The sequence below is a fragment of the Alligator mississippiensis genome, chromosome 4 (assembly GCF_030867095.1).
Source record: "Alligator mississippiensis isolate rAllMis1 chromosome 4, rAllMis1, whole genome shotgun sequence".
NCBI classification, from domain to species: domain Eukaryota; kingdom Metazoa; phylum Chordata; order Crocodylia; family Alligatoridae; genus Alligator; species Alligator mississippiensis.
In genome coordinates, this window is record NC_081827.1 from 107,562,143 (window position 1) to 107,576,364 (window position 14,222).

The following is a 14,222-nucleotide window of genomic DNA, read 5'->3' on the forward strand; positions in this document are numbered from 1 at the left end:
TACCACTGCCAAATGGGCAGGGGACGTGTGGCCAGTACGCGCCTCATGGGGCAAAGGCAGGGCAGAGAGCCCCAAGCCTGCAGTGGGCAGCCTGCATCTGCCCTTGTCCCACTTGGCTCCAGTTACAAATGTCCCCGTTCTTAAAAATGGTGGTGGCGGCACCTGAACTATAGTTCATTTGACAAGCCTTAGTTCAAGGGCCATTTTTAAACACCGGGCTGCTGATCCCCTGGATAAGTCACTCATAGCTCCGTTTCGCTCCCTGCCCTGGCCCTGGGGTCCCATTCACCACCCTGGCTGGGCAGTACCCGCAGCATCTGCTGCTGCCCCTGCCCCACTCCTTTCCTCACTGTGGGGGCCTCAGTCTGCCCCCACTCCCCCAACACACCTTTTCCCCTCCACAGACTTACCTGCAGGGCACTGCCCTCCACCCTGCCCAGCTGTGCTCCTGTAAATCGGTTATTGGATCAGTATTGGCCAGTATGCCTGGTGAATAATGGGCTATTGGTATCAGTCAAGAAAATCTGTATTGGTGCACCCCTGTAAACAAGTATGGTCATTAAGTCTATTCGAAAGATGAGCTGTCTCTCCCTCTATAATCATTCTCCCCCACCTGGCTTCCTGTTGGCACTGTGGCTATGCAGTTCTGGCACCACCTTCAGCAGCTCAAAAAGGATGGGGTGCAATGCAGCATGCCAAGCATCTGTCCCACCTGCCTGCTGCAATGAATTGCTGCAGCGCCACTAGTCTGTGCCAGCCACATGTGGGGGCTCAGCCTGGGGCAGCCACCCCTGACTTTCTTGGTGCGGCGCAGCAGCTCATCATGGCGTGTGGTCAGGACAGCTACTTAGCACATTGCGTTGTGCCGTGGGCCCAGCTGCCGGCTGCTGTGATGCTAAGTCTGTGCAGCGCCAATAGGAAACTGGGCAGGGGTGGATACAGGGGGACAGAGGAATCTGCATACTGCACAGCCTGGCATCGCCTGCCCTTGGCTGCGGCAGAGCGGAGTGGCATGGGGCGCAGCTCTGCATCCACAGGCTCCCACGGTGGCCAGCGGGCCGAATAGGATCAGTTGCCCCTCTCCTAACAATTCACCAAAAATCCATAAGTGGCCCTCTAGCACAAATAATTGCCCACCCCTGTTCTAATGCCTTTATTTCAATGCATGGGCCCCTTAGTAAATAAATATTTGTTGTTCGTTATTGACTGTACCCTGTTTGCAGTGTGGGCTAGATACAGTCCAGACACCCTGCCTCACCCTCAGCACTCTGGCCTCAAGCTCCCCCACTGCACTATGCTTCTCTGGTACTCGGGGCTGTGGGCTCCCTTGGGCACTGTGGACTGTGCAGTGCTGCACCACCCCATTGTATAGGGCAGGGGCAAGAAAGGAAAGCTGGAGGCATGGGGAACCCTGAGATCCCAGCTGCTGCTGCAGCTGGAGCAATGTGGGGAGTGGTGGCCAGGTGGAAGCGCCTGGGAGGCTGTAATTTAACCCCTGATCCTTGAAAGTGTGTCCACCTAGCTTTTTTGTTCAGCATGTAACTGCATATCTTGTTCTCTGGCATCCTTCTCTTCATTGTTGCTGCTGCCACTGGGACCTCTGTGCCAGGGGTGTCACCAGCAGCATGAGGAGTAACTAACAGACTGGTGGGATGGGGCTGTGCTGCCCTTACCTCCTCACACTGCCCTCACCTCCTCATTCTGCCAGCTCTACTCCCCTCAGGCCACCTGCACTGCCCCCCATCCCACCACCCCTCTGGGGTAGAGCTGCGGCCTGGCATGCAAGTGGCTGGCAGCAGGAGGAGGTCATGGCAGTGGGGCCCCCGTTACTCCTTGTGCTGCTGGCAGCTCAGCTGGCACAGGGGTCCTGATGGTAACAGTAGTGGCAGGGCAACAAGTCTCGCCACCCCACTCCACCCTCTTGCCCTGGGTCCCACCTGCTAGGTTGTGGAGGTGGTTCCTGCCCATGCCAGTCTGCCCAGGCTGCAGCCCCATACCTGCTGTGGGTGCATAAATCCAGAGGGAGAGGGAGCACATGCCCCCGTGCCTCCCTGATGCATCGGTTATTCCCTCACCCCTTCTCTCCCACATCCTCGTCCCTCAAGCACAAACCCCCTGAAACCTGAGGGTTGAGATCCGCTGATCTAGTCCAACCTTTTGCCTAAGGTACAGTCATCCCTGTCTAAATCATCTAATTCAAATAATGCTCTGAGATTCTCAATTAAAAGGAGTTAAGTGTGTATTTATGTCCGTGGTTCACTCACGCCCGTCTGCCCTGGATTCCCAGTAACTCCCCTCCAGTAGCTGTTTTCCAGTACGTGACTACAAGAGGTGATTATAATCGAATTGAAATTACAGCAAAGCTGCCATTAGGAAAGGGAGTTGGATATAAAGGTGGGGGGAAAAAAGGAGGTTGGAGGAATTTTTAAACAACGTTGATACATTTACACATGGTATTCCTGACTAGTGTAATAGCATCTCTTCTCTTTACTGTACATGCTTCTGGACGTGAAGAGCTCTAAAATAGTTCTGAACTGTGTTTGTAAGAATGTTTCCTTGAAGATTGTCATGAGTTTACTAAATTGTTTTGTACTCATTTGAGCTTAAGCTGAATTTGAAAAGATGTTGTTTACAAGGCAGTTAACTCAGTAAGGAAAATCTGAAATATAAAAATAAATTGCAAAAACAACTTGTTTGTTATGTCTAGATACTAGAAAATCCTGAAAAGCAGGATGAACTACATGGCTTTAGGAGAAACCAGGAGCCCTCCGTCTTGGCTTTGTCTTTGTACTATGTGGCCTTGGACATTTGATTAACTCAGAGGGGCACAACTGAACTTTATTGAGGGCTACTTGCAAGATGCACTTTCCAGTGCAGGGCCACTGCTACTCGAATTTGTTCATGGAAGCCCTCAACATGTTTGTAAGCTAGAAACTGCAAATGCAGCAACATTTGCTGATTAAGAAACTGCCATAAAGTGAGAATACAAGACGTGCTGTTTGCTTTCGAAATCCGTTTAATTTTGGGGTATAGAAAATTGTGTAATAAATATTTATGGGAGGCCACAGGGATTATACTTGCAGGTCACATGTAGTTGGCAGGATGTTAAGCACTCCCAGGTTAATTTGCCTATGTACTTTTTAAGCTGAAAATTGGGAATAATAATTTACCTGTTTCATAACAATGTTGTTGGGTTCATTTAACATTTGTAAAGAAAGTAATGTGTTGATAAGCAGTGACCTTGCATGGTGAAAATGCATATCTGACTGTTTACAGAACTTCCATATTTAGCCTAAGTAACACGTTGGTAGTAAGTTTGAAATTATTGTTCGTGTCTTGGCTGCTTGTATTTTCACTGCTCATATTTGTTTCTCTGTTTTGTACATGTTTAGTTGTGGTTGAAAATAACTGACATTGAACTTTGTTGTATTTTCTACTATATCAGCTGAAGCTACAGTGTTTAACCACTTGATGGAGCCCTTACTCTTATCTTCAGCAGTTGTTCTATTAAGGAGTTCCTTAAATCAGCATTTCTCAACCCGTGGGTTGCAACCCAAAAGGGGGGTCACAAGAATATACAAAAGGGTCATGAACAAACTTTAAAAAAGGATTCTCTCTTAAAAGAGAAACTGGGGGGGGTGGAGCTGGGGGCCGGTGGGTAACAGGCTGGGAGCGAGGGATAATAGGTCAGGACTGGCCATCAGACGGGTTTACAGATGGGTCCTGGTACAAAAAAGGTTGCGAACCACTATCTTAAATGAACTGCCAAGGTAATATATTGGACATTTTTTCTTTGCAAAGGAGACCGGAAAAAATATGCTTTTTCTTGTGTTTCTAATGAGAAACAGGTACCTTCTAGCCAGAAAAAGAGTATAGTGAGTGGGGAAATAATGATGTAAGAGCCAAAACATTGAATGGAGTGCCTGGGAGGGGAAGGGATTTTTTAGTCAGACTGTTTAAAACCTAGAAGGTTGCTGTGTTTGCACCTGTTTAATTTAAGTAATTGGTGAGAATTTGAGGAAATGGAGGCTTTTTATAGATTCAGCACCCTCCTTTAATTAAAGTGTGAAAGCTTGCAGCACATATCTGAAACCTATTTCTTTTATCAGCTGTAGTTTCTGGTTTGTTGCTATATATATATTTATTCCGGTTACTTGTTAGCCCTTTTCCTTGAAAGCAGTGGAACAGAACCCATGTACTTAAGTTATTTATAGATGGAAAACAATGGCAATGAAATCTCTGTATATTTTTGCTCCTGACCACATGTGTGCTACACTACTCCTTTTAGAAATTAATGGTTATAATATGGCTTTTAATGGCATTCCCTTATTAGAAGGAATGATGATAATGTCAGTGAGTGCAGCAGGCAGTATCTTACAGTGGTAGCACCTATGGAATCCCAGTTATATTGTACAAGGGTATATAGCCTGCACACACTAATGCTAGCTCCAGTAGAGAAAGAGGTGGGGATCATGCTGTGCGCAGAGGAAGAGGCTTGAATTGCACCTTGTGAGGTTCTATTCTGAGGCAATTTGTGCATTCTGGCTGCTTTCTATACAGGTGTCCAAGAAGTGGGTGGAAGTCTGTGATTTTCCCCTGCTGTGCACTCATATATTTACAACTGAGTCACTGACTGGTAGGCAGTATCATGGAGTTGGTCTCCAAAGAAAATTACTGGCCCACATTTCCATTTAAAGGAAGCCTGATGCATTGGTAGCAACTACAAATGGCACTACATTCACAAGGACAGGCAAAAATTGTCTTCATATTTTGTCTTTGGCATAACATACAGTATTTTCCCCTTCTCTCCATATCAGAATGTGTCCACTGTCTTGGATTGTTAAATGTTCAGCACCTGGAACATATGAAGAAGGAGTAAAAAGAGGAAAAATAGTAATTTGATAGCAAATTCAGTTAGAAGGCTGTTTGTAACATTTGGCCTGTTTTGTAGTAGTCACGGGAAGACGAGTCAAATAGAAATATTTTTAAAGACTTCTTTTGAGATGGTGGGATGGAAATCTTGTCAGTTCATCGTGTGTGTGTGTGTATGTATAAAGATGACATTCTCAAGGCTTGTATAACATCATTGTCTTCTTAAATAAAGTACATAGCTTATGGTGGCAGCTTTGTAATCTGTAGCTTCTCTGTACTGATATTTTTAGAGATTGCTTGTTTCAATCTGTAACAATACCTCAGCTACACAACTAGTGAAGCCATCCTTTCGTCAGTATGTTCGAATGATTCCCTGGAAGGTCCAAGGTTTATCAGCTTTTTCTAATGACAGACTTCATAAGTCAGATTGAAACCTATCAAATAGCATATGAGTCAAACCATTGACAGCTTTAAAATGTCACAGGCATGACAGCTGGGCTTGTGTTTGACTGCTAAGGGATGGGGTGCTAAACACTGTGGCAAGTGTTGTCTCAGAACAGGCAGAAAAGGTCAGATTTGATCAAAAATAAAAATTAGCCTGAGTTAGAAAGTTAATAAATGGAAAAAAAAAATCTAGGATGCTTCAGCTGTTGTGTTGCCTAATACAATATTACTGTAAAGTCTTACATTGCTTTTATAAATTTCTGCCAACCAGAAATATATGCAGTAATCCTGAATTCTTTTTATTAGAGGTAATGCTTAATATTTCTGCATTGCACTGAGGACTGAAAGACATATATGCTACTGTCATATTTCAGTCTGTCTTTTAAATATAGATTAATCTAGAGAACTTGAGCATGATTATACCCTTTTTATTTGTATCCTTTTGCACTAAAATATACAAATAAAATCTTTGGTTGCCTTTTACTTTTAGTGAAATGTACAGTGTCCTGTGCTTTTGGAAGCTGTATTTGCTGTCAGATATAGCAGTTAGTAAGCCCCTTCTCATCCTGTCCATTATGAAATCTGATATCCAAAATAACTAGTGGCAAGAGATAAAAACAGCGACCAGATCAAACAGTTCCGCAGTAACAAATGACCTTAGCAGCAGATCGGCAGTCGTGGTTGAGGACTCAGAGACCCACATAGATTAGTTCTGGAGCCTTTTGTATCTCAAATTTCTGGACCTAGTTTGATCCTTAAACCATTCGAAAAATCTCATGCTGTTAACAGGCAGAGCTGAATCAGTGGCCTTTCATGCCAAGAAAGGTGTCACTTTAAAAAATAGGGTAGCAGTCCTTTAACCAGAAATTAAATTTAAGGATCAGTAAAACATGAATTTATGGATTTCAATACTTTAGGTAGGGAAGGGCTGGAATAAATTACTAATGTACTCATGAAGTATTGCTAATGCATTCATTGATCATTGATTACAGAGTAAAGAGAAATGTGGTTGGAAACAGTAATACCAACATAATAAAACACGTTTTTTGTGTATTGTTCTAAAAGTAACTTCAGTTTTCCAACACTATGTTTATCTTTCTTCCAGATACATTCCATGTATTTGAATGTCAGCTGTATTTGCCATTTTGTTATTCTTCTTCATTAGGTTGCTTTTTTCAGGGTACCTAAACTTTTACCAGTTTTCATCATTTGACCCTTTTAATAACAATAGTGAGAAAAATATAAGTCAATAAAAATTGCAAGTGAGAAAGTATCTCTTCTGTGGATATCTGACACATATTAAAGATTTTTTCTCTGCTTATATAGTTGCAGCTTTATTCAGAAGCCAGCGTAGCCCTCCTGCAACTGAATAACCCTAAGGGTTTCCAGGAACTGAGCAAGCAAGCTAAGAAGAACATGACTATAGATGGAAAAGAACTGGCACTCAATCCTGCTTATTTACTGTGGGATCTAAGCACCATTAGTCAGGTTGGTAAATTTCAGCAAGGAATGTAAAGACTACAGTGTTACAATTTCCAAGGAACAAGGTTAAAGATTTAATGTTAAGGAAAGAGAATATCTTCTAGAAAATCTAAGTTGGGAACTTGAAATTTCTCATTTAAATAAAATTGACCTCAAAGCTTAAAACTTGGAAAGAAGTGTGAGAAGGGGTAGAGCTCCATCAAGTTTTCTTTGAGGACTGTTTAATTAAAATATTTGCCCTTCTCTTACCTATGGTGATAAAACTGTCTGTAAGCTAGTCAGTGTAGTTTGGACAGGAAGTGCTTATGTCTGAACTGGTTATTGACTTTCATATAAGCATTTTTATTTCTCATGCTGGAAACAGAATTATCTTTACTGAAATACATTTTTTTGTTTTGCTTCTTAAGAGATGTCTTTGGTATACTTTTGCTACAGTTGGAAATGTACTGCTAATGCTGGGGAAAAATAATTGCTGCTTTGCTAAGAGTTTTAAAGAAAGCAAGTTTTGGCCTTTGTATTTTACTGGAAGACTTCAATAAAAGAAAAGAGGTTCCTGATGAAAAATGGTATGGCCCAAGGTAGTCTTTATCAAAAGGAAAGAAAATGTAACTGGGGAATCCATATTTTCAAACTAAGATTTTTCTTTTAAAATTTCTTCCTCTGAGGTTTGTATTTATCTTGTAGTGAGTGACCAAATTATATTGTATAGAAAAAAGATACATATGTTTTGTTTTTGAGCTACATTCTAATTAGCTTGAAAAAGTTTTGTTACGTTTTTGTAATTAATGAAATCATCTAAGCAAGATTGTCACCTGTCAGGTTTTACTTTAAAGAACTTCTGTCATTATAATGCAAAACCCTGAACTTGGCTTTCACACTTCCTCACGTAAAAAGAATGTGGTGTACATTTCATCAACTTTGGGTGTCCGGTAGACAGGATATTTGGAGTTCCTGAGTTGGAAGTTAAAGTTTTGTGCTGCTGCAATGCCACTGTTAAAACTGTAGTGTATATCACATTACCTTTTATGTTGAATTTGCAGGGACTTACTTATAGCAGGTAGAGTCTGGTGAAAGTGGTAAGCAGGAGGTGTTCAAGTAAAGATGTGTTAAAGAAGGAAATCTAACCGGACATTTTCATTTAAGGAGGTGTGGACGGGTGTTTACTTAAAGCAAACATACCTGTCTTTTTAAAATATTTTTTTTCTGGGAATTAAGTATGTTGCAGTATTAAGTGACTGTAGTTCATGACCTACAAAACGAGTGTAAAAAATAAATTTGTCCGAGTTTATCTTAAGAAAATACTGGCATATTTGAATTTACATAAAAGTTGATGGTGAATTCATTTTCATTGAACTATTTTTGTTTACTGGTGTTCTTGATTAACAGCTCATTACTTTTTAAAATTCAAGAACAGAGTATTGTATTTTATAATACTTTATTTTATGGTGCATAAATTTTGTTCAAATAAATTACTAGGCTATCACATTTATGAATACAACTTTTCAAAAGAGCAGAGCCAATAAGAATCCTGTTCTGTACATGGTGGGACCTGGGTTTAATAATAAAAGAAACAAAGGTTGAAAAGCAATATAGTTTTGGGTCTGTCTACCACAGGAGGGAGTAGGAGATCAGGAAAAAAATGTAGTAATAATCCAGGAAGAGAGGGTAGTTGCTCTCTGGGACCTCTTAAAGGTAGAAGAACAAGTTCATTGTAAGCACCAGTCGGCTCCTATTACAGTCATGGACAGGCTGATAATATCGTGTGGTCAACATTATTGACAGCTCATGTCAGTGGGCATACTATAATATATAGTAGCTGAAACTCACAAAGCATTTGCAATTTAAATTTCTATTGCAAAAGTGTTTCTTTAAATACAGGATTTTTAGTTATCCTTTGACTAAATACTTTTACGGAATCAAAATTTCTCACCCTTGAAAAGGCTACATAAAGCTATGCACGTGTAAACACAGGCTTAAGAATATAAATACGTAGTTTGTTAAAAGTCTGAGCTTGTGACTTGTTTATAGTCTTACAATAAGAGAGCCGTTGTACACATGATGAAATTGCCCCTTTTAGTGGGTTAATTGCCTTTTTTAACAATTTAATTGCGTAACAGTGTACACGTTCGGCGGCATGTTACAATTTAAATGACTTTTTTACATAGCAAACTAAAAACACATCCCATGTATTTGAGTTGGCTATGTAACAAATTACAGTAGTGTTCCTCATGTGTACGAGGGCCCTATCCCAGGGAAGGCTGTGGGGACGGTGCATGGGGCACTGGAAGCCTGGGCATGGTCAGGGAACCTCAGGCTTGGCGGGCTTCTAGTGCCCCATGTACCATTCCCACTGCCTTCTCTGGCTGCCAGCATACCCAGTTGCCTTCCTGTTGCCTTCCTGGGGCAGCCAGCCTGGTCCCAGGCAGCGGGAAGGTGGTGGGGATGGTGTACAGGGTGCTGGAAGACTGCCACGCCTGAGCTTCCCTGAACACACTCGGGGCTTCCAAGCACCCCATGTACCATTGGATCATGCAGGTGCTGCCTGCAAGCTGGGGCTGCACCTGCGCAGCTATCACCCCACCCAGGCAGCCCTGGGGGGCACCACTGTTGCAGAGGAAAGCACTGGGTTCCCCGGCAGCTTGGGGTCTGCATGATCTGACAACAGCTCATGTGGGCAGCCTCTGCCGAGGAGAAAAGAAAAAAAAAAAAAGTGGCAAGGGGCCTTGTTCTTTGTTTGTTGTATTTGTTTTTTTTCTTCCTGGAGCCTGCCTGTGTCTCCCGCAGCTGGGGAATGAGCTGCCGGTGAGTCGCACAGCCCCTGAGCTGCAGAGGATCCTGGTGCTTCTTTCCTCAGTGATGGCGCCCCCCTGGGCAGCACCCACCCGCTAGCACCCTGCCTGGGTGGTCCTGTGGGGTGCTGCTGCCGCAGAGGAAAGCACTGGGGCTCTCCACAGCTCAGGGGCTGCTGGCATCTCACCCCCCAGCTGCAGGAGAGGTGGGCAGGCTGGGTGGGGTGGGGGCAGGAGAGATTGAGCCCCTCACTGCCTTTTTTTCCCCCCCTTTTTCTTTTTTCCCTTCTGTGGAGCCTTCCTGCTCCTTGGCAGGGGTTCCCAGTGCTTCCTTCTAGCTCTTACCTGCCTGCATATCTGTTTGAAATGCCTCAGGATCATCTATAATAGCTTCACACTTATTCTGTCTGTCTGGAGCACTCCGATTGGTCGTTTCAGTAAGCATTGTGATTGGCTGCCAAGACAACTAATCAGAGTGCTCTGGACAAAAAGAATAAGCCTATTATTATTATTACAGATTTTTTTTACAAAATCAGACCATTTATAAGGAACAGTTTTATTTTTTTCCAGTGTACTTGCTTTTAGTTAAGGTCGCAGTCCTGCAAAAATTGATGCACCCACATTCCAAAACTTACTGTAAGTTGTCCAAAGCATTTCAGTGAGACCTATTTACAGGGTTCAGTTAAGCATGTGTTTAAGCCATTAAAATATAAATGTATCTTTTATTTTATCCATAGTCTAAACAGGATGAAGACATTTCAGCTAGCCGTTTTGAAGATAATGAAGAGCTGAGATATTCTTTACGATCAATAGAGAGGCATGCTCCGTGGGTTCGACATATTTTCATTGTCACTAATGGACAGATTCCATCCTGGCTTAACCTGGATAACCCTCGTATAACTATAGTAACACATCAGGTAAAAATCCCTCAAGAGAGGCTGCAGTGGTTTGAGAGCTGCACTTCTAGTAAAGCTTGTGTATTATTGCAAAGGTAGAAGCAACTACCTTATTTCTTTTTTCTTGTTTTACTAAACTGTAGGGTTTCCTTTGTTTTTCAGTTTGTCACCTTGCAAGGAAGATAAAACTATATCAAACCTTTACTGAGAACTTGTTTCTAAATATCTACAGGTTTTTAATTATTTGGATATCTGTCTATCAGTTCCTTATAGAATCTGTTTTTATTTAGATTGAGGGGAAGTAAATGGTATTTGAAGTTTACACCATAAACAATTTGTCAAAGTCACTGAAAGGCTAGTATATTTAAATTTTAAGACAGGCTGGAATATAATTACTGGAAAGAAGTGGATCACTGGAAAGCTATTGTGTTGTTTTAAAAAAGCTTACTTTAAAATAAACCTCTAAATTTACTAAATAAATAAAGCACCAAAATATGGTGGTTATTACAAATTGTGGAGTATTTGGGTTTTTGGCATGTTTGAACTCTGAGAAGTGTTAAGAGGCATTGGGTAGGAGTCTGCTGAACCTGAGGAGGTGACTGGCCAATTTCATGGCCAACTACCATTGATTGGTGGAGAGGGGTGGGGCTACACAACAGGCAGCCCTCTCAGCCAATCAGCAGAAATTGTGGGAGCAGCAGCCACCTGGGCTCCTTATGTGCCAGCACCCCTCCCCTCCCCCTGACAAGCTGCATGACTGAGCCACAGCACCATGAGGACCATTGGCTCTCTCTGACGAGTCAGCATTTTATTTTCAGTATGTTTTCTTTTCTTATTTTTCCACGGATTTTGTGGATATTGCCCACTTTTCCAGGCAATGCTGGATTTCACATTTTCCACTAAATCTGTGAAATGGTGATTTCAGTAGGTCCTTACCAATGGGATACATCAGGAGAAGCTGAAGTAGTCCCTTCAGAAGCAGGATTTGTTTAGAAACTGCCTGCATCATTGGGAGAGGTGTTAGACAAGCTTTCAGGCACAAAATGCCCTTCCTTCAGTCTGGGACGTTTTATGCTTCCTGAAAGCTTCTCTGACATATCTCTTCTTCACTTTTCATTCCATCCAGGAAGAGCACACACAAACTGCTGAAACTTCCTTAGCCTGACGAAGGGTTTTTGAACCTGAAAGCTTGCTTAATAACTATTCTCCAACTATTTGGTTTGGTCTAATAAAAGATATCAAATTCACCCAAGGAACCTTGTCTGCCTCTGACATATCTCTGAACTCTATAGCTTGTCCAAATGAGATCTTATCAAGCAAATCCTGCTTCTTGCATGTTCTTTGGCCCATCTTGGCTATAGCAACACTACATGCTCACTAAATTACCTGTAAGAAATGGAGATCCATGATTCCCTCCATGTTGTAGTGGCTTCAGCTGGCTTCAAACTCTGTACAGATTTGTGTAGCCTGTAATGCAGAAGGCATATAAATATATGCACATATGACCTGTTTGACAGTTCTTGAGGAATGCAGACAGAAGTGCAGCTCCCAGCTGTAACTCAGAATGATTTTTGCAAGCCGTTCTGAGTTACAGTGGTACCCCAGACCAGACAGAAGTTGACTGTTGGTTCCAGGGGAGAGGGAAATCTAGCTGCAGGGCCAGGTTCCCATAGCAATGGCCAGGGCTCTCTGCCAGTGCTCACTGTTTTCAGAATGGGAGGGAGGAAAGGGAGCAGAGGGAGCCTGTTCTTGGGCTCCCCGCCTGGTACTGAAGGGTGGGGTAGGTGAATTGGAGCCCTCCCAACTTGGAGGGGACTGCAATAGTCCTGCTCCACCTTCCAGGGGGGCCTGAAATTCCCCAGACTGAACTCCCTCTGCTCCCTTTCCCCCTTCCATTCTGAAAATAGGGACAGGCTGGGAGCTCCACAGACACAAGTTACAACAATGCTATATTTTGTAACATCTTTATTTGATACCTCATGCAATGAGGGGTCAAATTTTCATCCAGTTGGCCATTTTTTAAAGCTGTTTGCAGCCATGCACTTTTGTTTGATCATAGCTATAAACTGCTTTTTGTGGTCAGATCAGGCAAAAATTGTCACTCCTGTCTGCACCCAAAGTGAGTGGGAGCCTTTCTGTTGTCTTCAGTTAACTTTAGATCAAATAACAGTCATAGTCTGCCACTTACGTTAGTACAAGAAGAAGACCAGTGTAAGCATGCAATTTGAAATGTTTTTAGAGCTACAAAGAGAAGATGGTAAAACTGTACTTATTCCTTATTTATTTTCCTGGCCCTTCATTCCTTCCTTTATTTATTTTCTCCCTTTCTCAGCCAAAATAATTTTCATATTGAATAAAGTTTCTCTGCTGTACCTGGCAGTTTAAATCTATGTTAAAAAGTTCTAAAGAGGCATATTTTTTTCTTTTCTTTTCTTCTTTTCTTTTTTGTCAGGAAATATTTCAAAATTTGAGTCACCTGCCTACCTTTAGCTCCCCAGCTATCGAAAGTCACATTCATCACATTGCTAGCCTGTCCCAGAAGTTCATTTATCTAAATGATGATGTTATGTTTGGGAAAGATGTATGGCCTGATGATTTTTACAGTCACTCCAAGGGTCAAAAGGTAAGTCCTTATGCTTGATCAGAAACCGTTCAGAAACAGTTTCTACTCTAACATGATGATGTAAGTTCAAGAAATGATATGAAAGGAAGATAGAGTATAAATAAATTTTTGAAGGAATATCTATTTTTAGAACGTACAGAATTGGTAACTGGGTCATGGGGACTAAACCCCACATTTTCCATATTTTGCAAGGCTCTAATGTTAAATGTCTTGCTGGAGATTAGCTGAACCAATTTTAGTTTCTTTGAATTCAGCCTCTAATTTGTTGGGCCCTATGTCTTTGAGTTCCACACTTTTCTCATGCTTAAACCTTGCCCTGAACTGTAGAATAACTTGTTTATCAATTCTGCTTGCCCAGCAGGTTTGATGAGTCTGTGTAGCTCTGGTTGATTCCTTCCCTTCCCTCAAACATTTAAAGTAAAAGTATTTTAAAATAGTCTACATGTGTGTCTGTCTCATGTAAAATCTTATCTTTCCCTGATGACAATATGAGCAGGCCTAAAATCTTCAGACATCTCCAGAAAGTTATCTGGTCCCATTTGGGTGCCCCAGGCCCCCAAAGCAACTTTCCCAGTCTTGAGAGTCCTTTTCAGCCCCATCAAGGTTTAAAAGCATAACAACATTACACTTGCAATCCATTGTCAAAACTAATAGTCCCAGTATTGCCTTTATAAGTCATCAGTGTTTGCTGAGGGATTGTTTATCTCAAGCTATTTTTTTCCTTCCTGCTTGCTTTTCCTTTCCGCCCTCTATTAAAATAACCCAGTTTATTCAGAGAGTAAGTAGTTTCTAGGTCAGCATACCATATGCATAAGCATTTCCAGTTCTGATACTGCAAGTACTTTCTGCATGAATTGGCAGAAAGCATCTTGATTGATGTCATTAGTCTGACCAATCCAAAAAATTGCAGCCTATTTTGTTTCTTTAGGAATACACGTCATGGACAGATGTTCACTTGGAGCTGTTTCAAAAGGGATCATGCAGCCGATGTTGCAGTCTAACTGCTACATGTGCACAGTAGTCTGTAGCAATACAAATGGGCTAAATGGCTCTACATTTAACCCTGCTTCATCCAGCAGTTTCTTGCATGTATCCCTACAGTGACAGCTGCTGCGC

General features: G+C 42.1%; 1 protein-coding gene across 1 annotated transcript in view; it reads left to right on the forward strand.

Annotated features, from left to right (window-relative positions):
• GNPTAB (N-acetylglucosamine-1-phosphate transferase subunits alpha and beta) overlaps positions 1-14,222 on the forward strand; it is a 77,119-nt gene that overhangs the window by 31,592 nt on the left and 31,305 nt on the right. Inside the window, exons 8-10 of the mRNA XM_006259614.4 lie at positions 6,643-6,804; positions 10,325-10,504; positions 12,936-13,106. Of these exons, the coding sequence (XP_006259676.2) occupies positions 6,643-6,804; positions 10,325-10,504; positions 12,936-13,106 (513 nt within the window). The remainder of the gene's footprint in view (positions 1-6,642; positions 6,805-10,324; positions 10,505-12,935; positions 13,107-14,222) is intronic.